This window comes from Macaca nemestrina, chromosome 1, assembly GCF_043159975.1.
Source record: "Macaca nemestrina isolate mMacNem1 chromosome 1, mMacNem.hap1, whole genome shotgun sequence".
Classification (NCBI taxonomy): Eukaryota; Metazoa; Chordata; class Mammalia; order Primates; family Cercopithecidae; genus Macaca; species Macaca nemestrina.
Window position 1 is genome coordinate 27,779,234 of NC_092125.1, and position 24,760 is coordinate 27,803,993.

The 24,760-nt window shown below is 34.7% G+C and overlaps 1 protein-coding gene across 7 annotated transcripts in view; it reads right to left on the reverse strand.

Annotated features, from left to right (window-relative positions):
* Positions 1-4,514: 4,514 nt before the first annotated feature.
* Positions 4,515-24,760, reverse strand: part of LOC105493039 (kinesin associated protein 3) — a 164,563-nt gene continuing 144,317 nt past the window's right edge. For 3 of the 7 annotated variants that reach the window (XM_011760482.3, XM_011760484.3, XM_011760483.3), the window contains exon 20: positions 4,515-4,971. In XM_011760482.3, coding sequence (XP_011758784.1) covers positions 4,866-4,971 — 106 coding nt within the window. In that variant the 3' untranslated portion in view covers positions 4,515-4,865. Of the gene's footprint in view, positions 4,972-6,245; positions 6,283-8,919; positions 8,957-8,983; positions 9,053-24,760 lie in introns of those variants that run through there. The other 4 variants (XM_071075473.1, XM_071075471.1, XM_011760485.2 and 1 more) reach the window with 4 other exon arrangements.

Consider the following 24,760-nt stretch of genomic DNA (forward strand, 5'->3'; position numbering starts at 1 on the left):
GCTGGAATTACAATTGTTAGCCACCTCACCCAGCCACCGTTTTCTTCTGAAAATTAAATGGAAGGTATATTTTCTGAGATCTTTAAGAATCTCTATCTCCCTCACAAAATAAAATTTTTTGAAAAAATAAAGAAAAGTGGTCAGGTGTAGTATTTTTGAGTTCCAAATCTATCTCCTCAATAAAAGGAAACAGCTCTACGGACCACACTTCACTGTTTTCCGCCACTTAATGTCAAAGTTCTCAGGGTGGTCTGTTTCTTTGAAGATATTTTGTCTTTCTTTCCAAGATTCTTATGGAGGTTTTAACTCATTCTTCATAAGACCTTTCCCAGCGTATGTCAAGATAGATGCCAGTCTCCATTTTCAAAACAGGATGACCATATTGTAGGAAAAAAGCATCCTTTTTTTTTTTTTTTTTTTTTTTTTTTAAGCTCAGGAAGGTTTTCTTGTCTTCTTCTTGTACTTTTTTAAAAGGAGTTTTAAAAATTTTAACTGGAAAACTTACTAGACAAATGTTGGTGCTCTGATTTTTGCTTCCTATATTCTTATTTATCATTTAGTATATGTTCTTTTCCTCTGCCTTGTCAGAGAGCTTCTTAAATTTTTATTCCATATCACTGATTTTTCCCCAGTATTCCCTTCTTTAATGCCTGCTTCAGACCACTCTTTATCCCAACTAGGAGGGCAGTGCTGCTGTACTCCGAGAACACATTGCAAAGTCTAGTGCATTATCATTTCAATTTTGTAGCTTTTAAATTACCTACTAGATTGTGGTGATAATTAATTTTAGGATTAAGAAAAGTTAAGAAATACTCAGACAGCTGGAAAATCATTATTGCTGGTTGTTTGTGAGGGTGTTTCTGGAGGAGATTGGCATGTGAGTTGGTGGGCTGCATAAAGAAGAACCATCCTTGATGTGGCTGAGCACCATCCAATTGGCTTAAGGTCCAGATAGAAGAAAAAGACAGAGGAAGGGCAAATTTGTTCTCACTCTCCTGGAGCTGGGACACCCTTCTTTTGCCCTTGGACATCAGAACTCCAGGTTCTCTGACCTTCAGACTCTAGGACTTGCACCAGCAGTCCCAGGTCCTCAGACTTCCAGCCTTGGACTAATAAGTTACACCATTGGCTTCCTTGGTTCTGAGGCTTTCCGACCTGGACAGCCACACTACTGGCATCCCTGGTTCTCTTGCTTATAAACGACCTGTCATGGGACTTCTAAGCTCTACAATCATGTAGGCCAATTGCCCTAATAAATCCATTCTCTCTCCCTCCTAATTTCTCTCTCTCCCTCCCTTGCTTCCTCTTTCCCTCCCTCCTGTTGGTTCTGTCTCTCGGGAGAAACCTAACTACTACACATGTCTATGTGGGATTTTAGATATTTTAGGAGAAAACAGTATTTTCAAATTTTCCACTAAACTAGCAACAAAGACATAGAAGAACACAGTAATTCACCTCACTAAAAACCTCAATGTATCCTCAATGATAGAATTTGGGAAGACTTGCCGATAACTAGGTCAGTTGACTAGGTTAAAAAAGAAAAACAGGCTGGGCGCGGTGGCTCACACCTGTTATCCCAGCACTTTGGGAGCCCGAGGTGGGTGGATCACTTGAGGTCAGGCGTTTGAGACCAGCCTGGCCAACATGGTGAAACCCCATCTTTACTAAAAATACAAAAATTAGTCAGGCATTGTGGCAGGTGCCTGTAATCCCAGCTACTTGGGAGGCTGAGGCATGAGAATCGCTTGGACCCAGGAGGTGAGGTGGAGGTTGCAGTGAGCCGAGATAGTGCCACTGCACTCTAGCCATGGCAACAGAGAGAGACTCTGTCCCAAAAGAAAGGGGGCTGGAGAAAAAAAAAAAAAAGAAAAACAAACCTCCAGCTACCACTTGGGGAAAAAGTAGGCAGACAGTTTCTATTTCTCTCTTGTTGTTTTGTGACTTAAAATATACAGGATCTGTAAAATCCTGAAGATCAGGTAGCTAATAACAATTAAGCTTGGAAGAAGAAACAGATTCTGAAAGTAGGTCTTCAGTTGGTTTGAAGAAAAAACACTCTTTTCTGTGGGACCTTCTGAGAGTTTGTCCTCATCTTAGAATTCTAAAGATTCCTGAGCATTTCTGGTGGCACAGGGCAAGTTAGCCCCGCCATGCAGGCCAGGTGAGAGCCTTGTGACTGTTGGCTCTTGTAATAATAGCAAGTTATTTTGCATGATATCTCTCTTCCCTTATTACTTATATCTCTGTAAAGTCATGATGAAACATATAGCTTTAGTTTCTGTTGTGCTGTGCAGATTTAAGCAACAGGTGTGTCACACACATGGAAGGGAATAAGAAAGGGGAGAGCAGTGTCATCTTCCCAGGTCCTAAGTGGAGGGAGCAGTGGTTCTCCCATGTGGAGGGCAGCTGTGATCTCATGAGGATCATGAACACAGAGAAAGCCGTGTAGGGGGAAGAGGAGGAACCATAATATGAGAAACCTATTCCTGGGCCTATGTGAGTAAGCACCTTAATGAACTCTCAGAAAGAGCAAAGAACTCTGGAGAAGAAATAATTTTCAGCTATAAATCAGGGCTTGAAGCCATGACAATTTAGTTATTAAAATAAATCTGACCTAAATTTGTAGTCAAAATGTGGTGAGGACAGGATATTCGTCTTACTACATAAAATGTATTTCTAAAAGTGCCCAAGGCCAAAATCTTTTGTTCTCTGAAGTATGTAAAAATATTAGGCTGGGCATGGTGGCTCATGCTTGTAATCCCAGCACTATGGAGGCTGAGGCAGGTGGATTACTTGAGCTTAGGAGTTCGAGACCAGCCTGGGCAACATAGTGAGACCTCGTCTCTACAAAAAGTAAACAAAAAATTAGCCCAGTGCAGTGGCACATGCTTGTAGTCTCAGCTACTTGGGAGGCTAAGGTGGGAGGATCACTTGAGCCTGGGAGGCTGAGGCGGCAGTGAAAGGTGACTGTGCCACTGCACTCCAGCCTGGGTGACAGAGCAAGACCCTGTTTTAAAACAAATCTTTATTTAGATAATCTTCCTTATTAATCTCTTTAGAAAAACACTCCTTCATAAATAATGCAATGGTAAACCAGTTCATACCTGAGTGGAAACAATTTCTAAATTTGTTAAGTCCTAAACTAATGAAAAAAAATTAGGGAGAGTGAGTATGTGCATGTAAAATTCAGTGAGCATAGCCCTGGGAATGTTATCAATTTTGGGGGGTGTTCTTCCTAAAGCAGTTTATAACAACATGAGGGAAGTTAAAGCTATAAGATGTTTGCATCATTTTCCTATTAATGTCACTTATGTGTATTTATACTTTGTATGCATGAAAATAATAAAACAAGGTATTTAGTATTGAGATTGCTGAATAGGAAGCAAAGAGACAGGCTATGTCATTGACTAAGTCACTTAACCTCTCCTGGCCACAGTTTTTTTGACTGCAAAAAGAGTTGGACAGGGTTGCTTCTAAGGTCTTTTCCAGCTTTAATATTTTATGGTTAAAATAGAAACTAAGACAAATAAATGTATGTTTTCAGAAAGATCAAAGGCATAAACATAAACATAAACATCCCCTAAGGTGCATCATATACTTCCTTACACATAGCAGGTAGTCAGGAAAATATCTGTTGATTACATTTAAATTCTTTATGTGATTGGTTTCTTAAATAAGTAGGCAGACTGAGTTATTTCAAAGGCCTTTTCCAAATGTTATCCTCTGCTTAAAATGTAATTTAAGCCAAATAAATAGTGTACTTAGATCAACGAGATTTTAAATTCAAGAATAGAAGTCTTATCTTTGATCTATGTATTCCCTTTGAAGCTTCATATTTCCTTCCATAGCAGGTGATCATGGAACTATCTCTGATTATAGTTATTATTATGGTTATTTGTTTGCTTAGTTTTTCAAGTAGAATTGAACATTTTTCTCAATATGAAAACACTGAATTACTTTTAAAACTCATTATTATATAATGTCCATCCATTTCTTGCTATCTAAAGCTATGTTATAAAAACAAGTGAATAATTGGGAACTGGGTACCAAAGTGAGTGAAATATTCTGTTCCTTAGTTTTCCATAATGAGACTTTTAATTAGCTTTCCCATGGTTTAGATACTAAATTTATGAAGAATAAAAGTTAAAAGCCAAATGCTAATCTTGTATCACCGCTTGTCTTGTATACTAGTTGTCCTAGGATTTCTATATTACAACCAGGAAGACGTGAATTAAAACCTCTGAAGAGACTATAACCATAAATAACTTATGGCGTATGTTCCATTATTAATTGAAAACTCATAGTTAATAAACTTTGGGAAGGAAACTTTCAGGCACATGGCATGGAATATGAAGGTGATGTTCTTTTTATAAATTATAAAGGTAGCATATATTATATGAATTACTCAAGACTTTACAAGCAGAAAAAAAGGACAAAAAATAAAACTCATGTGCACCCTATGTTAACATGTAATTCGTAATGAAACGTGTGAAATATAAACACATGACTTTCACTTATTCATTTTCACTTTATACTGTTTAATTGAAATTAAATTAGTCACTTAACGTACATAATGCAGTGTTTCTTTTCCAGTCTAGTAGCTTTTCAGCATTCAGTTTTGAGGCTCATGGGAAATGTTACTCAGTATCAAGATGTGGTTTGATGAGTGAACAATGTCAGTATCGACTGTACTTAACAGAAGACAGAAGGGGCTGGGGTTAATCTGCAGCTAACAACATATAAAAATAAAAATAAACACAGACCCACAATAACATCAACATGCATTATTAGGCAAAGATCCAAAATTAACCCAACCCACACAGATTTCTTCTAAGCTGAGGTAACGCATGGAAACAGATACTTTATCAAGATCCATAGCCATAGTAGTAAGGTTCATCAGGGCGGAATCCATATGCTGTGGCAGGGCGTCCAAGAATGCCAACTGGTTGGCCAAAGCCATCCATTCCAAGGCTGAAAAAGAGAGAAAGGAAAGATAAGCTACGTTTTTCATCACACATCCACAATGCAGATTAAGAGGCCTAGATTTTTATACCACCAACATTCTCCTCCTAGCAGGGATAGTGATTTATGTGGATATCACTAACTTTTTTTTCTTAAGGTTAATAGAGCCATTAAAAGTGTATATAATAAAAGACTTCTAACAATGTGTGTTAAAAGTATGAGAAACCTCTGTCAGTAGGTACTATTCTAAACAAAGTGGAAGAATCAAGTTAGAAAAGTTTTATTTAATGAATTACTTATATATGGCTCTTAAGCAAAAATATGAAAAGATTTTACATGCTAGCAATGATCAGTAATATATTGCTAGGGAATGATAAAAATAAAACTGTAGTAAAGTGAGTTTTGCTGTTTATAATGTCTTTTCATATGACGATATGGGACTAATTCCACTTTTAGTAAAAACATGTGTTTGAGTTATATCAGTGAACTCTCATGCAGGGCCAAATCATACCATAAGCCTATGATTAAAAGAACAAGATAAGGAATTTGACAAAATGTGAAAATTAGTCAGATTTGATCTGCAAATCCTTCCTCTGATTCCTCAATGCAAACAATTACAAAAAGTATCTATTTCTTTTGAGTGACAGCAAGGCAATTACAAATTCTGGTTCAACTTATTCTATGGAAAAAACAGAAACCCAAAGATAACCTTCAGAGCTGTAAAGATAGCTTCAAGTATGTTAAACTTCATGATTATTAAAAAAATTACTTGTTGATCTATTAATACATTATTTAGAGGAAAATCTGTTCTCCAAAGTCCTTTTTAAAGGTCAGGGAATTATCCGACACTTAGGAAAATGACAAAGTATTAATGTTACCAGGCAGAATATGGTGGCCTTAACATGCTCATGCATAGCTCATGCAGTGAATGCTAGTGAGCTTGACTTCCAATCAATAGAAACCATTTGTAATGCAGAAATGTAAGTTTTGGAAAGATAAAACATATTTAAATGATTTAAGTTTGCACTACATGAGGAGATGGAAAGATAATTTTCCCTCAATAGCAAAAGCTGAATCTGATGAAAAAATATATTCACACAGGCACTAACTCTCTGTCACACTCAGAGTGAGATTAAGTTGACACACTTTAGAAGTAACTATTAAAATGTTAAGGTTTTAAATAAATGTGTGTATGTGCATGTGTGCGTGTGCACGCATGCTGGTGTGTATTAAGATGGAACTAAAGAGTAAATGTAAAGAGCCAAAATACATATAACACATACTGGTCCAGTGACTCTACCCTTTAGGAGAATGGAAGTTCTGAAATACAAGTTTCAGGTTAGCATTTGTACCGAGCAGTCCTGGACACAATTTATTGTTTTGGGCTCCTCCTACATCAAAACTTTGTTTATAGTTTCTCAAAGTTGGTTGAAATTTTTAAGTCTACATTTTATTTTGAAATGGTAAAAATATAAGCACCTTTTCTTACTTTGGTCTCATGGGAAGAGAGACTAAATTTTGTGATGAGGGAATCAAGAGGTAGCTTAAGAGATGTTTCAGAAATTAATGGAGTCAGTGAACTAAGAGGCACTGGTATCAGCTTAAAATTAGAGTAAAAGTTATTGAAAACTTTTCTCTGCAAGCACTAAGGCTAACAAGTAATTATCTATCTAAAGAACTCTCCATTATACAACTGTTGATTACATAGCTTGGATTTCAACTTGTTCCTTCTTCATCTTTCTGCTTATTACCTGTCTTTAACCAGTCCTTATCGTTTTTAGCAACTCCTCTGAGGCCAAATAGCAGTAAACTTAGGTTAAACACAAGTTAATCTTATGTTCGTTTCTCAATCTGGGGGCTATGGCAAGATCTATTTCAGTAATTTGAAAACAAGAGGCATATATGGGACAGTGAGGAAATATGAAAAGGCACCTTTAAAACAGAGTATCTCACAGATGACTTGTTAGCAATATCACTGTAATTTTATCTAAAAGAAGATGGTCCTCAGAAGGGAGTTTGCCAGTCGTTGGCACAAAACAAGGAGCTTCTCGGCTACAATGCTGGTTGTAGCCACCTAAGCAATTGTGTGGTGATCTGGTAAGCTATAACACCATAAGGAATATCTGGCCTTTTTTGCAGTTTGGTCCTCAGTCAGGAAGGGAATTTAACATTCTCAGAGTCTGAGGCCATTCTACATTCAAGTTGCAAAATTCTCCCCCTTTTTTTTATTTCTATGACTAATAGGCAAACTATTGATCATTGTTTTCCCATGTAATTTGCCAATAGGGTAAATAATAAACTTAGATATTACCTAATCTACCTGATGGTTATAACTTCCATTGTACATTAACAAATGGATTTTTTTTTCTTTTTAAAATATGTCATGCACATTGTTGATAAGAATCAGAAGTCCCAAGTCAGTGAAAGAATGACCCTTGAGCACTGATGAGTCTGAGTTTCTGAACCTATAAATCTCTGGTCTTGAACAGCATGGTCTTTAGGTTACTATGGTAAAGATCTATTTATGCAGTCAACAGTTCACCCAGAGACACCTGTGGGTATTACAGTGTAGAGGACATCATTTAATTTTCTGAATTTCTATATACAAATATCATTTGGGGAAAAAGGAATAAAATTTGAAACCAAACTCTAAAATGATCTTTTCTGGAATTCTTCATTATGTATCACAGATGAACTTGCTGTTTAAAGAAAAAAAATTTAAAACATTTATGATCAGTTTAGAGAATACATTGACATAGGTCCTAGGTCCTTTTGTATTATGAAAAATCAACTATATCTACAGAATTAATACATTTTTAATTAAATTCACTGTGAAACAAATAGTTTGTTTCTTTAATCCCTCTCATTTGATTCTTTCTAATATAGTGGGGGAAATTAGGCTTTCCAGGATGCTAAAACCTGGAGATATTCTTTTGGAATATGTAGACACTTTACTTTTTTCCTTGGGAAAAGGATATAGCCTTGCTAATGCTGAGTTTAGTTCAAAACCAGGAGAGTTTTCCTTTAAACAGAAGCAGATAGATTCTTCATGTAAATTCTTGAAGGAGATAGAAACTATGAATATAGAAAGGCAATGTTGCAGCAAAAATTGTGCTTTCCTGATCTGGAAAGACTTGACTTCAATAGTGTGTATCACAGGAATTTGTATGCCCTCACTAGGGGCCCTGAGAAGCAAGGAAAAGTAAGCTGTGATATGCCACATCTGCTCTTGCCTTGTGTGACCATTTTGCTTCAGATACCAGTTTGAATATGTGGCTATTTATAAGTATACTGGAATTTAATCCAATCTTGTAGGGTGCGTGTCTCTGTGTGTACATAGTTTCTTCTTGCTACTCCTAACCCACATAAAAAGTGGTGTATCCCTCTAGATTAGTATATGCCACTATTATAGTACTTTTTCTTTACAGGATTGGTTATTTAGTGTCATTTCACCTTTATCCTTAATGTTCAGATAACATATTTTGGACCTTTGAATCACCAAAATACAGTGTCTCTTCCTGAAAATACATAATTCTGGTCCAAAGAAAATAGTTATTGTTTATTGCGAAAAGATAACTAGGAATGATAAGGGCAAAAAGTCAATCTGCCATTAAGTTTTATTTCCCAATAACAATTATTTCTGGGTACCTAGGAAGAAAAATGACAAGTTCTTTAAAAGACAAAAATTATATTTAAAACTCAACAACAAATAGAAAACCACATCTAGAGTGTGTGTTTTTAAATAAATTTAGAAATCTAATTAGCATTCAGCAAGCAGAAGACTGAGTTTTCACTAATATTTACAAGACTTCAAACACATTTGTAATAGCAATCATTAGAATTCTAAACTTGAGATGATTTAGAGCAGGAAAAAAGAAATCTGGAAATGACAAGTGATGCTTCACATGCAGCACATAACAAGGGAATGGCAGCCAGTAAGGAATCCCAGGCACTCACAGGCTCTTATTAAATTTCTGGGCCAGAGTTGACATTCCTGTAGAAAGAGAAGAAAATCACCTACCTCTGGCTGTTTGTGAGGCTTAATTAGTGCGTATTTGTAAAGCACTTTGAAATCCTTGGATGAAAAGTGCTGCATAAGTGAAAAGTATCATTATTTTATTAAAATGAGATAAAAGCAACACAAGTCTTTTTCTTCTTTTAAATTCCTAGGTCAGCAATATCAATGTAGAGCAAGTAATGAATTTATTAGTAAATGGCTACAAAAAAGAATAAATGCAGGCCAAATTATTGTTTCATAGGCTCATGGAAGTCTGACTTGGGAACATTTTAGGAAATAATCTTGGCTACACTTTTATTCACAACATCCTTGACAGGGTCTATCCAGCTCTTGTCTGAACATCTCCAGAAAGAAGTGCTCACTACTTTGTCAAGGCAGTTCATTCCATTTATGGATATGTAAAACTGTTGGAAAGTTCTTTATTACACAGCTCTAAAATCCAGTTCAATTAGTCTTAGAATTACCCTCTGAAACCACACAAGGAGTCCAATTCCTCTTTGATATGACTGTTCCACAGCCCTGGTTTACTCAAGCCTCATTACATGGTCTTCAATCTTTACCATCTCACTTGCTCTCTAAAACCACTTCCATTTTCTAGTGTTTGTCTTCAAATGAAGAAGCTAAAATTAACATGATACTTATGATGTGGTCTGAAACCAGTACAGAATAAAAATCCTATATCTGACTTTATACTATTGTAGGTTAAAACTGTATTAATCTTAAAAAAAAATTTTAAGAAGATATTATCACAAAGTTGCCTAATATTGACTGCTTATAATTGTGTATATATGTGTATATGTATATACATAACATTGAGTTGTATGTACTTATATAATATTGTTATATGTAACATTAAGTTTTTTATATATATGTACAGTTGTGTGTGTACACACACACACACATTCAAAATTTACTTATAACTACCATGCTGAATTTCATCTTTTTGGTCTGAGTCTGTCTTTAGGAATTCTATTCTTCCCAAGACAAAATCATTTATGACTACATATTTGTAAATAGGCAACAGTGATTTTTCTTAACAAACCAGTCTTTGTGATCCATCAGGTAATATTGAAGGCTGGAATGCTTTTGGAATTGTCAAGTGAAAGAATTTAACATGAGCTGTTATAGGAAGAAACTTTCCAGGATATTATAAAACCATATGAAATTACTTCTTCATAATTTCTTAGAATACTTCATTCTTTTTATGAATTTCTTCAATATATTGATTATAGAATCAAAATCAGTATTTAGTATGTTTACCTTTCTAAGTAGATTGCTAATTGATCATCAGGGTAATTTCAGCTTAAGTATGATTTGTCATGGGAAATTTAGGTCTATTGTTAATAGTGACTCTATATACCATTTGCCCATCCATTCACCTATCCCAATAGTAGAAACATTTACTGAGTTCCTACAATGTCTAAGTATAGTTTTTGAAGCCAAGGAAAAAACACATGCTGGGAAGGCAATAATAAATAAGACATAGTCCTTGACTATAAGGATTGGAGGCACCTAACATGGAAGAAATATTCTGATAATAACCTGATGTCATACTACTGTAGCATATGTATAAATTGCTACAGAAGAAAAGAGGGGGCCCAAATATTTAACATAAGAGTATCTTAGAGACATGTACAAATTGCTTCAGGAGAATCTTGGCAGCTAGAAAGTCTTCATACAAAATACTTTGATTTAATGCATCTGTTACTTCCTGACATATTTTGTTATTGTATTTCTTTCCCATTAGAAAACAAACACCATGGAGGGCAAGGACTGTCTTGGCCATTGCTATATCCCTAGCCTCTAGTATTGTATCTGACATGTATTCAAAGAAATACATGAATTCATGAATGAATGAGTCTTAAAGGACAAGTAAGATTTCACAGGCGAAGAGAGACAGAATTCCTGATGGTGGAGCAGCCTGAGCAACAGAGAGGAGTGGCCGATGAAGAGCAAATGGTTTGTTATGGTTAAAGTTTTAGATTTATGGTATCAGCAAGTGGCAGGAGATAAGGCTAGAAAGGGCGGTTAGGACTAGATATTGAAGCTTTTCATAAAGCTAAGAACTGGTGGCTTCTGGAGAGTCGTCAACAGTTCCTAAGAAAGAGAATGACCAAATTCTATGTTTTAGAAAGATAATTGTAGTAGGAAAGGGGGTTGAGATGCAAAATCATAAACACTGAAGAAACTATTACAGCTGTCCAAATGTGAAGTAATGAGAACCTACAGAGGGGTACTGGCAGAAATAACAATGATCAAATATGCTACAATTCACAACAATGTTATCTTTTCTCTGTTTTTTTTTTTTTTTTTTTTTTTAATTTAAAAAAGGAATCTTGCTCTGTTGCCCAGGCTGGAGTGCAGTGGCGTGATCTTGGCTCACTGCAACCTCTGCCACCTGGATTCAAGTGATTCTCCTGCCTCAGCCTCCCAAGTAGCTGGGATTAAGGTGTGTGCCACCACACCCGGCTAATTTTTCTATTTTTAGTAGAGACTGGGTTTCAGCATCTTGGCCAGGCTGGTCTTGAACTCCTGACCTTGTGATCCACCCGTTTCGGCCTCCCAAAGTGCTGGGATTATAGGCGTGAGTCACTGTGCCCGGACCATCTTTTCTCATTTAAAATAGTTTTATTAGGCCAGGTGCTGTTGCTGATGCCTAAAATCCCAGCACTTTGGGAGGCTGAGGTAGGCAGATTGCCTAAGCACAGGAGTTCAAGACATTGGAAAACCACATTTCTACAAAAATACAGAAAACTATCCAGGCATGGTGGTGCACACCCATGGTTCCAGCTACTTATGGGGTTGAAGCAGGAGGATCACTTGAGCCCAGGAGGTTGGAGGCTGCAGTGAGCCATCACCGCCACTGCACTCCAGTCTGGGAAACAGAGTGAGTGAGACCCTGTCTCAAAAAAAAAAAAAAAAAAAAAAAAATTTAGTTATACCTTTACATGTTGGGGACTGAGACTTAAGGAGAAGAATTTCAAAACTGTCTGGAAATTTTAAAGGTTATAGTTAATTGGAATGGAGCAAATTTTGCCCCCTTAGTATGGGAATATGCTTCATCAAATGACTGAGATGCTGTGGTATTCCACATAGATGAAATCAGACTGTAGAAGAAGCTTGCCCCTATTTTCTACAGGGCTGAACTATTCTGGAAAAGAGAATATTTTCTCCTTGAAATTCTTACAATAAGAAGAGATGTGCAGATTGAATGAAACAATGAGTATAAAACAATACCTAACACTAGTAAAATGATGTGTTACTACATCGAGATCTAAATGTTTGTCATTTATAGACCAACCACTAGATGGAGAGCTTGTCTTACCACTGAATTTCAGGTACTTTCACAAAGTTTCAAAGCAAGGATTATTAAATTTAAACTTCTCAGCACATTTAACATTCATGGAATGTGGCGTCCATTGCTTTCGCAGATAATTAATGTCCAGTTTTATGATTATGAAATAATTTACAGCTAAATAGAAATACCTATCAGTTACATGCAAAAAAAGTTTTGTGAATGTTGGGTGCCTAAGAAAATAGGTTATAAGAAAAGATGCTGATTGTCTTGAACACTGAAAAAAGTAATATGCATGAATGTTAAAGTACTATTACTATAACATAGCTTCTAAAATTTTTCATTGACCTGATATTAATGGCATCTTGTTTCTATAAATCTATATGTAATAAATATATATTTTAAGTTGCTCAAAGGTATTACTCATTTCTTTGGACCTGAACTTTTGTATTGTTGAGAAAATAAAATCCAAGAGCATGGTTAAGAAGTCTTCTAATGAGTTTCACCAGCATATATCAAGTTTAGTTGTCATTTTCCATTTAGTTTTATTCTTAATTTTTTATATGCATAATTATAACTTTTTCTTTTATTATAAAAAAAGTGGCTAAAGCATCTTAAAGACTCTTATTCTTAATGAATTCAAACTAGTGTTTTTTTTTCAAAAATCAAGGGTAAATTATATGAGTAGTGGGAGGCTGTATTTAAAATACTCATCTAAAAACATTTTTTGAAGGACATCTGTCAGTTCTAAGGGTGAAAACACCTTGGGGAAAACTCCTTTCAATTTAGTTACTACACTGAGATACTTCAGATAAAACTAATTTGTACTAATGATGAAGGGAACATGTGTAAAACAGTCACTGATTTATTCTAAATGGTAAAGAAATTCCATTCCATTGACTGTCCTCTAATTTCATTCAAGTGATACTTCTCTTCTTATACATCTTAATCTGTTGATTAACCTGCCTCCAGAGTATTATTTTAGTGACTATATTTTAATGTGGAGATGTTATACTTGGTACTTTTTGATACTATATCATTGCATTAATTTTTCTATTCCTTTTTATTAATTTACTTATTTATTGCATTTTATATAGTCTCATTGAGATTCTTCTATTAACTGTAATTCTCAGGCATCCTAACACTCTTGCTGTTAGAGCGCTTGTCTTGTACTGTCATGTACTTTACTAAGCTTTTTTTTTTTTTTTTTTTTTTTTTTTTTTCCCGAGACGGAGTCTCACTCTGTTACCAGGCTGGAGTGCTATGGCACGGTCTCGGCTCACTGCAACCTCCGACTCCTGGGTTCAAGTGATTCTCCTGCCTCAGCCTCCCAAGTAGCTGGGACTACAGGCACATGCCACCACACCCAGCTAATTTTTGTATTTTTAGTAGACGGAGTTTCACCATGTTGGCCAGGATGGTCTCGAACTCTTGACCTCAGGCAATCCACCCGCCCTGGCCTCCCAAAGTGCTGGAATCACAGGCTTTACTAAGCTTTAAAACAAGGCTTATCAAATTTAAACTCCTCAGCATATTGAACATTGATAAAATGGGATTTCCATTACAATCTGATGATTCTCTTTCATGATGGTCCTTTTTATGTTTTCATTGATATGAAGTCTCATTATATTGCCCAGGCTTGAGTATTGTGGCTATTCACAGGCACAATCATGGTGCACTGTAGCCTCCAACTCTTGGCCTCAAGTCATCCTCTACCTCAGCCTCCAGAGTAGCTAAGACTACAGGTATGCACTGCTGCACCTGGTTCCTTTCTTTGTGTACTTTGTACTATTTTATTGTGCTTTCAACTTCATTTTTTTTTCCTGTCTGTTGGCTCTTGAGCTGTGGAATTATTTCTACAGAGAGGTTCTGTATTTGTTTATAATGTATCAGGGCCCTGGCAGTTCCACTGTCCTGAAACAATCTAAATGGCAATTTCTTGACTAAGGTTCCCTGAATTAAGTATATGGTGTAAATTCTGAACCCACTCATGTGCATGAAACAAGCTTGTGACTTCTCTTTCACATGAGTGACTATCTTCCCCTACTGAGGGTCTTTGAGCACAGACAAGTTTTGGCCACTTCTCTGGGCTGGTGAATTAACATCATTTAGTCCTCTTTTCAACTGATGAGAAAAAGGTAGACCTTTGAAATTCCAGGCTTTATTTAGAGAATTCAATTCCATCTTCCTTTACCAAATAACCCATACCTAGTTCAATATTCCTGTGGGTGTTTTTTTTGTCATTGGGGTATTCCCTATCTTTCTTATGAACTTGGTCATGTAAGTTTCTGTTACATTTTTGTCTACCATTTACATATTATCTGTATAGCAGTGGTCCCTGCCAAATTAGCTCAGTCTACCATCTTGCTGGAAGTCCTTTTCATTTTATTATCACTATTTTTTTTTGACGTGGAGTTTCACTCTTCTCGCTCAGGCTGGAGTGCAATGGTGCAATCCTGGCTCACTGCAACCTCCACCTCCTGGATTCAAGTGATTCTCCTGCCTTAGCCTCCCAAGTAGCTGGGATTACAGGCCCACACCACAATGTCTGGATAATTTTTGTATTTTTAGTAGAGACAGGGTTTTGCCATGTTGGCCAGGCTAGCCTCAAACTCCTGAACTCAGGTGATCCACCTGCCTCAGCCTCCCAAAATGTTGGGATTACAGGCGTGAGCCACCATGTCTGACCCATTTTATTATTATTTATCTGCACATTCGAAGAAAAAAAAATAAATTTTAGATTTCTCTGGCTCACAATAGGCTTTCTTGAAGAGAACAATGACTTGCAAGAAACAACTGGAGCCATTAAAAGATATTTTATTTTTCCTTATTTGTAGTTATTAACAGAAAAAATGCTCTAATAGGTACCTAATGGAAGTTGTCAGATGTGATTATCAAGTTGAAGTGAATATTTACTCAAACCTATAATGGTCTCAGGCTTTTTCTGGCAATATTTTAATGAAGGTATGCCATCTAGTCATCTTTAACTTACATTTCTTCCATTAAGTACAAGGACTTCTTAAAATTGGCAGTTCTATACTATCAAGCAATGCTTCATTTCATACCACCAAATGTTAAGGGAACTTGCTGAGTGGCTTAAATAACCCCTAGGTCAATAAACCGAGTCATTAGCACCTCCTTTAAATAATTGTTTGTCTGTTACTGGTTCAACATTTATATAATCTGTCATAATACCCTGGTTTTCTAAGGTAAAAAAATTACTGCTATGGGCTTAAACTAGAGAATATCATGTAAGTAGCAATGTTTTTTCAGTGATAGTTTAACTACACTGTCTGGTACTGAGTGAGTTAAAGCCTGAACACCACAACTAATTACTATGTAATGCTAACCTTAGTTGCTGGTTCATTTTGAGACTCTTTAAAATATGAACTGTGTATTTTACCCCTATGCACTCTCTTAATGATTTGTTTTTTTAGACTGAAATCACTTCCAGCCATCAGTTATACTTTTGGTCTCTACATATGCACTTCTCCAAGCACAAATATTTCTTTTTCCTATTGGTCTGCCAGTCCTGTCAGAGCAAATTTCACTTTAAACTAAATGCTATGATACTTAAAACCTCTTGGATTACTCAGGCTGCTAGTGTGATCTGTAACCTTCCAAGAATGACAGCTGAACTTTCCAATTTGCTTATAGTGTTTGGGGAACTAGAAAGCACATGCCAAAAGGAAAATGTTTCTGATGTTGAACAGAAAGGAAAGTTCTTGTTGGAGGTGGGGGCAAGAGACTATTAAGTACTGAAAAATACTAATAAGAAATGAAAAGAAACTAAACATGCTGTAAAGTCTAAGACCTCAAACATAATTCAAAACTTAATACTAGTACTAAAAACTCTGGTTAAACTGGTTAAAATATGAAAAATAACCTTTAGTTACTGTAATTTAAGCGCCAACCAGAATCTTAAAGTGATAATGCACTATTGAAATGAACAAATTCAAAAAATGGAATATAAAATTATCACAAGTAGTACACAAAATGGGCTATATCAACTCCCCATCTTTCTTTATAAAACAGGCAAGTCTGACATATGAACAAAAATAAAAGTTAATACAGTCATCTAACATACATGCTACCTCCATGGACATAATAAGAGTCTCTCTTATATGAACAAAAAACACTACTGACATAACACCAGTCTTTTTTTTTTTTTTTTTTAATTAATGTTAAGTTTTTTGTTAAAACTTGTGTCTCCAAAATCCTTAAACAAATCATTCAGTTTGGGAACATTTTGGAATAGTTTTGAAACTTTTCACTTCAAGGAAGCAGACAAATGTTTTGTCTTAAAAAAATCCTGAAAATCTTATCAAACGTAAGATGCTTAATACAAAATCTCCTATTTATTTCATAATCTACTTATTCATTTGTGTCAATATTTTTTAGGCTAAAATAATAGTCAAATTACATTTGGATGATAAAAATTGAGCAATGACTGATAAAGACGTTTCTGGAAAGCTAAATCAAACTAACATTTTTCCAAAATTGAGGGCAAACATATAGATAATAGGAACTATATTTAAACACATTAAAAGTGCATCTTTTTAAATAGCTAAGCATAATTAAAAAAATTTGATTCTAAACTTATAATTGCAAATACACACACACACACACACACACACACACACAAAGGCATTTCCTTGCTTTACAAGGGTATGTCAAAAGATTTATATTGGGCAGTATTATTTGATGTTTTGCAGCCATTAATTCAGTAATTTCAGTAATAAACACAGGTTGGAAAAATATATCACAGTTATTTAACGTCCTCTAGAATGTTTAGGATCTCAGAATACTGCATAATATAACAGAAACGCATTAGAAGAACAGGTATTAAAGTAAATCTCTACCGTTATAAGCTTTCTTGATCCTTAAGACTATATTTAACTGTTACATTATAGGTTTCTTTTTTAAAAAAGGTAAATTCATTTTCTGTTCAGGTATAAGACTATAGATTGTAAGATTACATGTCTTCTGATGATGAAGCATGGTGTTTCTATATCATCTTCAAAGAATAGGGCTAAGCATCCTTTGGTCACACTTTGCATTGATATAAACAAATTCAGTGTAGACTGGAATGTAGAAATACATGACAATTGTTTATCTGACTTGTAAGAGTCATATTTTAAGTTAAAATTATTCTTAAATCAGCCTAAGGAAACACTATCTTTTTTCTTCTTTGTCACTCATGTAAATAAGCATTTCCCCTCTTAATTTAAGGACTAGCAATTAAGTTTATGAAATTCAGCCAAATGAACTTAAGTACAAACTATGAAGTTATCAATAACTCCTAAATTTTCTTAAAGTTAGTAGGGTGCAATTACTTCAAAACTAGAATATCTGAATGGGATTTGTGTCTCCACGGATAACTTGTTTCAGTCTATATCCATAACTAACTTTGACATGACTTCTTTCTTTGTAAAATAAGAATAATGGCTATATCTTTTAACACCTCTATGCCTTGAAATTATTGTATTTCCAAGAAAAGTACCCGCATATAGTATATATTTGGTGGTGTTATTGTTATGACATGAAAATGATGAATACTTCCCTAGAAATGCTTAGGAAATTCTGGCTTCTGCCTAATGATCTAGACAGTTAAGGGATACTCTATCATACTTGGCAAGCTTCATACACATGCTTTCTGTTTGCCTTTATAGGGCTCCTACATAATTCATAGAGATTTATGCCTCCACATAGGCATACTAATTGTTGTTGCACTAAAATAATGCCATGGCCAATTGTTCTTTCCTTTTACCGTAGTAAGACTGGACTGTTTGTATTAAGATTGTTCAATCAAAACCCTTTAGATTCTATGTCACGATTGATGAAAATAACACCTTTAGGGAGGAAACTTACTGAAAGATTCTAGTTACATGCTTTTTCATCTTATTTTATACTCAGTGAGTTTATTTTGAAAGTAGTTAATCAAGGGTAAGGTTTTTAGTTATCTCATGTAAATCATCACTTCTCACATTGTACACATTCCTATACTCAGGTTTACTGCCAGTGTTGGCTTCTCTTAGAAAAGTGCACACAGGTCATGAAAACGTTTAGGGTGGAGTATTTTCATTCTGCGATGTGTGTTGTCTTTGGGCTTGTGCCAACCTAACAATCTGGCACTTATAAGCAAAGCTGGGCAACTATGAGAATTCTTTAGGGAGATGGAATGCATCATACATTTTTGAGATTATCTAGGCTTTAGACAGTATTCTGAATGAGCATATAGGTATATCTATATTAGTTATTTCAAGTATGCAGGAAAAGGGACAAATTGATTCAATTTAAAATAACTATGGTATCTACTTGCTGATGGCAAAGAGTATCTCCCTTCCCTAGACTTTGTTGGGGGATCATGTAACATGCAACTGTATAAAATTGTAATAGTTTCTTTTTCCCCATAGTGTATAAAAAGAATGAGGTAAATTATAATAGCCTAAAATTTAAGAAGGCTTTGAAAACTTTTTAAAAAATACTTTTAAAAATATTTGAATGTTTTTAAAAACACTTTTTTTGAGATTTTTAAGAACTCTTAAAATGCTTTTTAAAAACACTTTTTTAATGCATTTTACAATGTTTTTAAAAAATATTTTTTGACTTTTAAGAGCTCTTGCATATTTATCACCTCAAAAATATCTCAGCATGAAGTTGGGCACCTTTAACAATATAGCTTTATAGGGTTTCTTGTATACATTTGAAAAGATGTAAATTTTAAGCTACAGTTGTATTTTAAAAATTTACTTGCCTAACTATGTTCATAGAAGCCTCCTCCCATCCTTTCACACTTGAGGGGCTCTAAATTAGCCACTTGATACTGTCTACACAAATCTGGATTCCTTTTTAAGATCGCTGTGCCTTTTAATTTCTGACAGGCCAGTAGGAAGGTGCTTTGTTTTTGGCTGTAAAACCCTGAAAAATCGGGGTGTATCAACTTTAGATATAGTTTCTTCTAAAGCTAAACAAAGAAAACAGGCTTAAAATATATAAAATACATTATATTTCTTAAAATATAATGTTGACTTATGTTCATAAAAAGAGAATTATGTTCAGGAAATCATTGATTATGTTCCTGTTTAAGTGTATTCAAAAGACTATTTAAAATCCTTAGCTTATTCAAAGGGTGCAAGACAGCTTTTGTTAATTGTGCCTTTCTACTCTAAAATGGAGACCATAGAAATATGTAGCTTTTACTTAAGAATCAAAATAAATACACACAGATTTTACATATACCCATAATTAACTATAATATTAGAAAAATGATTAGAAAATTACTAATAATTATGTTTAAACACAAAACAAAGTAGCATTTGAAAATAAATTATATTACAGAGTCCCACACTTGTCTCTTTGGAGCAGGTCTGAGTTCTATCTAATTCATGGAGGAACTGAGCGTTAGATTACCAAGTAATTTGGGCTAATACTGGAAGACTGCGTGTTAGCCTAAAATTCCTACAGGTAAATTCTATAAGATTATAGTTCATAATTAATCCTTTAACTCCAGACATCACCTCCATTTTCAAAAGACCACTTTTTTAAAATTAGAAAACCTGATGCATTTTAACAAATCCTTTATAATTTAAAACTCTTCCAATGAAAAGTGTTAAAAATTCATCAATAGCTATGATGTCAGTGTTAAAAGAATTTCAAAGACTAAAATGTTTGTCCCTTGTTCCCTTGGGAGTATCTATCTATGTAAAATGAAAAGTCAGTTTTAACTCAGTAAAACTTTCATCCATGAGATGGGAGTCATAGAAAATCAACATTTATATCAAGCTCCTTGATAAAATGGTTCTCCCCAAACCTGTAATTATTCAAATTACATTTTTTAGGACTCTGATGTGTTTCTAAAGAGGCAATATCTCTATTACAAAGACACAAAAGCTGTTGTTTCGACTAATCCTTCCAAACTACTTATTGCTGTAAAGAAGTAATTAAACATTAGTGAATTATCAGACCATGAAAGTATGATATTTTATGAAACAGCATATATAATTTAAAAAGTTATATTTCAAAAATAATGTGGTTCTTTGACAAATATTGTACTGCTTAGCTTAAAATGCTATAAAATCTGGACCTATTTACTTTTTTCTAAGAAAATTTACATTCTCTAGATTTTTTGTGTGTGTGTATAAGAAGATACTAAAGGTCTGTGTTTTTGTACCAGAAGTAAGTTAATGAATGACACACTCCAAATATCATGCTCTTCATAAAATATAAGGAGGGAAAGTATTATTTAAGATAAAGTGGCATTCTTTTCTAAATATCATTAATTCTGTTTCCTCTAAAAATTAAGAATTCAGAAATATTTAAGATGTTTATTCTACTGGAAATATTTCCAATAGACAAATATTATTTATTCTATTTACAGTAGAAGAAACATCTTAAACATCTGAGTTCTCCTTAATTTTTAGAGAAATATATATATCTCAAGATATTGGAATAACATACAAGTGGGCAGAAACAGATGAAAGACCATTGATGTCCAGATACTGACAACGTAGTATTACTTTTATAAGCCTGATAATACTATTACCCTTAAATATTTTCAAAACAGAAAGCTGAAAGAATAATAAATAGAATGCTTTAACTCATCCCAAAAAATTATACTTTTAACCCTGAACTATATAAGCCTCTTAAAGAGAAAGAGATTATTTCTTACTGACCTCTATATCCCTAGACCTCATCCAAGTGCTTGTCAACTAAAAAGGTTATGAATAAAGGAAATTTTAAGTGTTAAAAGCAAACATTAAGTGATTCTATATTTTATCCTATATTTTGTGTTTTATAAAGTTAATTTCACCTGTCATCACAGAAACTTTAAGTAAAATTATAAGTATCTTTTGGAAATAACAGCAATAACAACAAAAAAATCCCAACAGCATATATACTATTTTTATGATTTATTGACTACTAACAGATCATTAGTTATAACCTGGTAATAAGAAAGAAACACAAACAAGGAAACTCTATTCATTTTAAGTATGGAGTAGTATTTGTTGCTACAGAACTTAAGCTATTGCACTATGAAAACTAATACAGATTTTTAAAATATTCTGATTATCCTCTAAAAATACAACCAACTAAAGATACAACTTTAAGACACAGTCTAAAGATACAACTTTAAGATCCTCTAAAGATACAACCAACTTTAATATCCTCTAAAGTCATAACCATCCTCTAAAATTACACTATTCTCTAAAGATACAGCCGTAAAAATTCTTAAAACAAATACTCCTTGATGTTTAAACATAGAGCCATTTCTCCAGGTACAACAAAACTGAAAAAAAAAAATTTTACAGCAAATCAGCAATGAAATTGACTATAACTGAAATTATGTGACTTCCAAGCATGTATTCTACTGATCTTTCTCCATGAAAAATGTAACTCCAAGAAAATAATTATTTTGCAATTCTAGTCAGTTGGTTATTGCTATTGTTAATGAGAAATTGAACACTAATCATATTATTTCTTCCTCCATTATGGTGAACCTATAATGTTTCTTTAGGCTAAAGTAAATGGACTAGAAATATGATTTTACACACTCGTAATATTGGGACATTATAAGAGTTATTTTTGAAAATAAAAGAAAATTTTTCTGATAGAGATTGTGCTTATATTCAGTATAGATGGGTACTTCTCGGTATATTTAATTAGACTTGTAGTAGTATAATACAAGTACACTAAGAATCACTTAACTGGATCTTAATTATGAAGGCAAGCATCTTCATTTGTGTAAAATATGCCTATTTAAAGTCTGTTTTTATCCCTAGGTTATTAAAAAATTTTCCCATATAGCATAGGCTCCTATCAACAATTTTATAATACAAAGCATATGATACTGTAAGCAGGATATATAATACACATCTACTTGATTATATATTTAATAGATGATATGCATTGTACATTTGAAAGGATACTGAAATAGTAAAAATTAAAATTAAGAAATTATAAAAAAGTTCACACTGAAAATAAAACAGCATGGGAAATGGAGTAAGACATCTATGTCTGAATACTGGCTCTGACCTTTATAACTTTTATTAAACAAACGTCTATTAAGAACCTAGTGTGTGCCAGTAGATACAACTTGGAAAAAGACAGTCAAAGTTCTTGCCCATCTAGAGACTGTATTCTTGTGGTAGGAGGGAGAATAAACAAGTGAACAAAAATTAAACTACTAGGTTAGATGAGGCAGAAGCAGCTTCTTTGATAATTCTCTTAGGAAAAGACTCTCTGAAGAAGTAATATTTGAACTGAGATTTGAAAGGTAAGAAGAAGCCAGTTATTTAAAAAGTTGAAAGACTATTCAAGTTAAGCGCAAAGGTGAAGTGAGAAAGAACTTGGTGAATGTCTGGGGAAGAGAAGGGGGTCCAGAGTGGGTAGAATTAACAAGCAATTATAACTGGAACATTTGATGAGGCTGGAGATGTAGATAAGTGTCGAATAATGCAGGACTTTATAGAACATGGTAAGAAATTTGTATTTTATTACAGGAGTATGGGGAGCCACTGAAGGCAGGTGAGATATGTGGTATGACATACTTGAAAATGATCATGATGGCTACTGTGGAAAAAATGAAGCAGAAGGGAAGTGTAAAAGCAGGAATATTAGGCTATTGAATGGTTCTGGTGGCAGATGATGGTGGCATGGAATAGGATACTAACAGTGAAAATGGAAATAAATAGCCAAATTTCAGACCTATTCTAGAAATGAAATGAAAACAATAGGACATGCAGATGGTTTGCAGTGGAGAGAGAGGCTACTGATGAAGAAAAGGGAGATAATAAGGAAGATTCCAAAGTTTAAAGCTTGAACTACTGGGTGGATGGTGGTGACATATACTGAGATGAGAAGATTATGGGAGGAACCTGTTTATATGTGAGAAATCAAAAGCTAAGTTTGATAATTTTACGAAACATTCAATTGGATAGCATAAGGAATAAGGATGGTGCTCAAAGGACAAGTCTAAGCTAAAAATATAAGTTTACAAATGGTACTTAAAGCCATGGATCTGGATGTAATCCTAGGTGTGGTGGGTGCAGTTAGAAAAGAGGGTCCCCCCAAATAGGGTATGGATAGAGAACAGGGATATAGCCCTGAAGTAACCAGCATTTAAATATGGAAAACAGAATGAATAGTCAGCAAAGAACACTGGGAAGGAATGACAAAGGGCTTGGGAGGAAAATCAGAAAAATGGGGTATCTATCTTGAGAGCTGAAAGAAGAGAGTTTCAAAAAGCAGGGGCCTGGTCAACTGTGTCAAAACCAGCTGAGAGGTAAAGATGAGAATGGTCCATTAGATTTGGCAATATGATGACTACTGGTGATTCTGACAAGACTGGGTAAGTTGAAGAGCACATGCAAGTCTTTTGAGAAGTTATGGATAAAGGGAATTGAGAAACAGGCAGTAGTTGGAGTATGATGTGGGGCCAAAGAGTTTAACTTTGTAGATTCTGATTTATGTTTATGCTGATTTATGATTTATGTATATCTGATTGTGTATGCTGACAGGAATTATCCAGTAGAGGGGAAAAGAGTGATGACAAAAAAAAGTCCTTGAAAAGACAAGAATGGGGTCTAGAATAAAAATGGGTTGACTGGATTTTGAAAAAACTTCCTTCATTGTAACAGAAGAAAGGTGGGCAAACGTAAGAATAGTTTATTGATTGAGTGGTGGCAAGATAACCTTGGGCAAGTTGCTTTAAACCTACACGCTTCAGTTTTCGTAATAACAGTGTCTCCCTTCTTCAGCTGTTGTGAAGAGTAAATTAGATAAGGGATGTAATAAATAGCAATTCATATACTGCCTGGCACTCACTAATTTCAATAATTGCCATCATCATTATTGGTCCATCTATCTCATATTGTACACAGATCTGAAACCATTTAGAGTAGCAGCCCACAACCTTTTTGGCACCAGGTACTGGTTGTGTGGAAGAATTTTTCCATAGATGGGGGAGGACAGACAATTTTAGGATGAAACTGTTCTACCTCAGATCATCAAGCATTAGTTAGATCCTCATAAGGAGCACGCAACCTAGATCCCTCGCATGCAGAGTTCACAACAGGGTTTGTGCTCCTGTGAGAATCTAAGGCCGCTGCTGATGTGTCAGGAGGTGGAGCTTAGGCAGTAAGGTTTGCTGGCCTGCTGCTCACCTCCTGCTGTGTGGCCCAGTTCCCAACAGGCCATGGACAGGTACTGGCCCGGGAGTTGGGGACCTCTGATTTAGAGAATACCATTTAAAATAACACAGTTAGAATAAAGATTGTGTATGTCACTGAAGTCTGCATTGTTTCTACTCCTTTCTAGCAGTTTCATTTAAAACTTTACTGGGTTGTTCATGTCCCCAAAACACATTCTTTTGAGCAGTTGCACTTGTTTAAGATTTGTGTGTGTGTGTGTGTATGTGTGTGTTTTAAAGAATAACAAAAACTGAAGAAAACAATCTTCATGCAGAAACTTTCTGTGGACTTTCA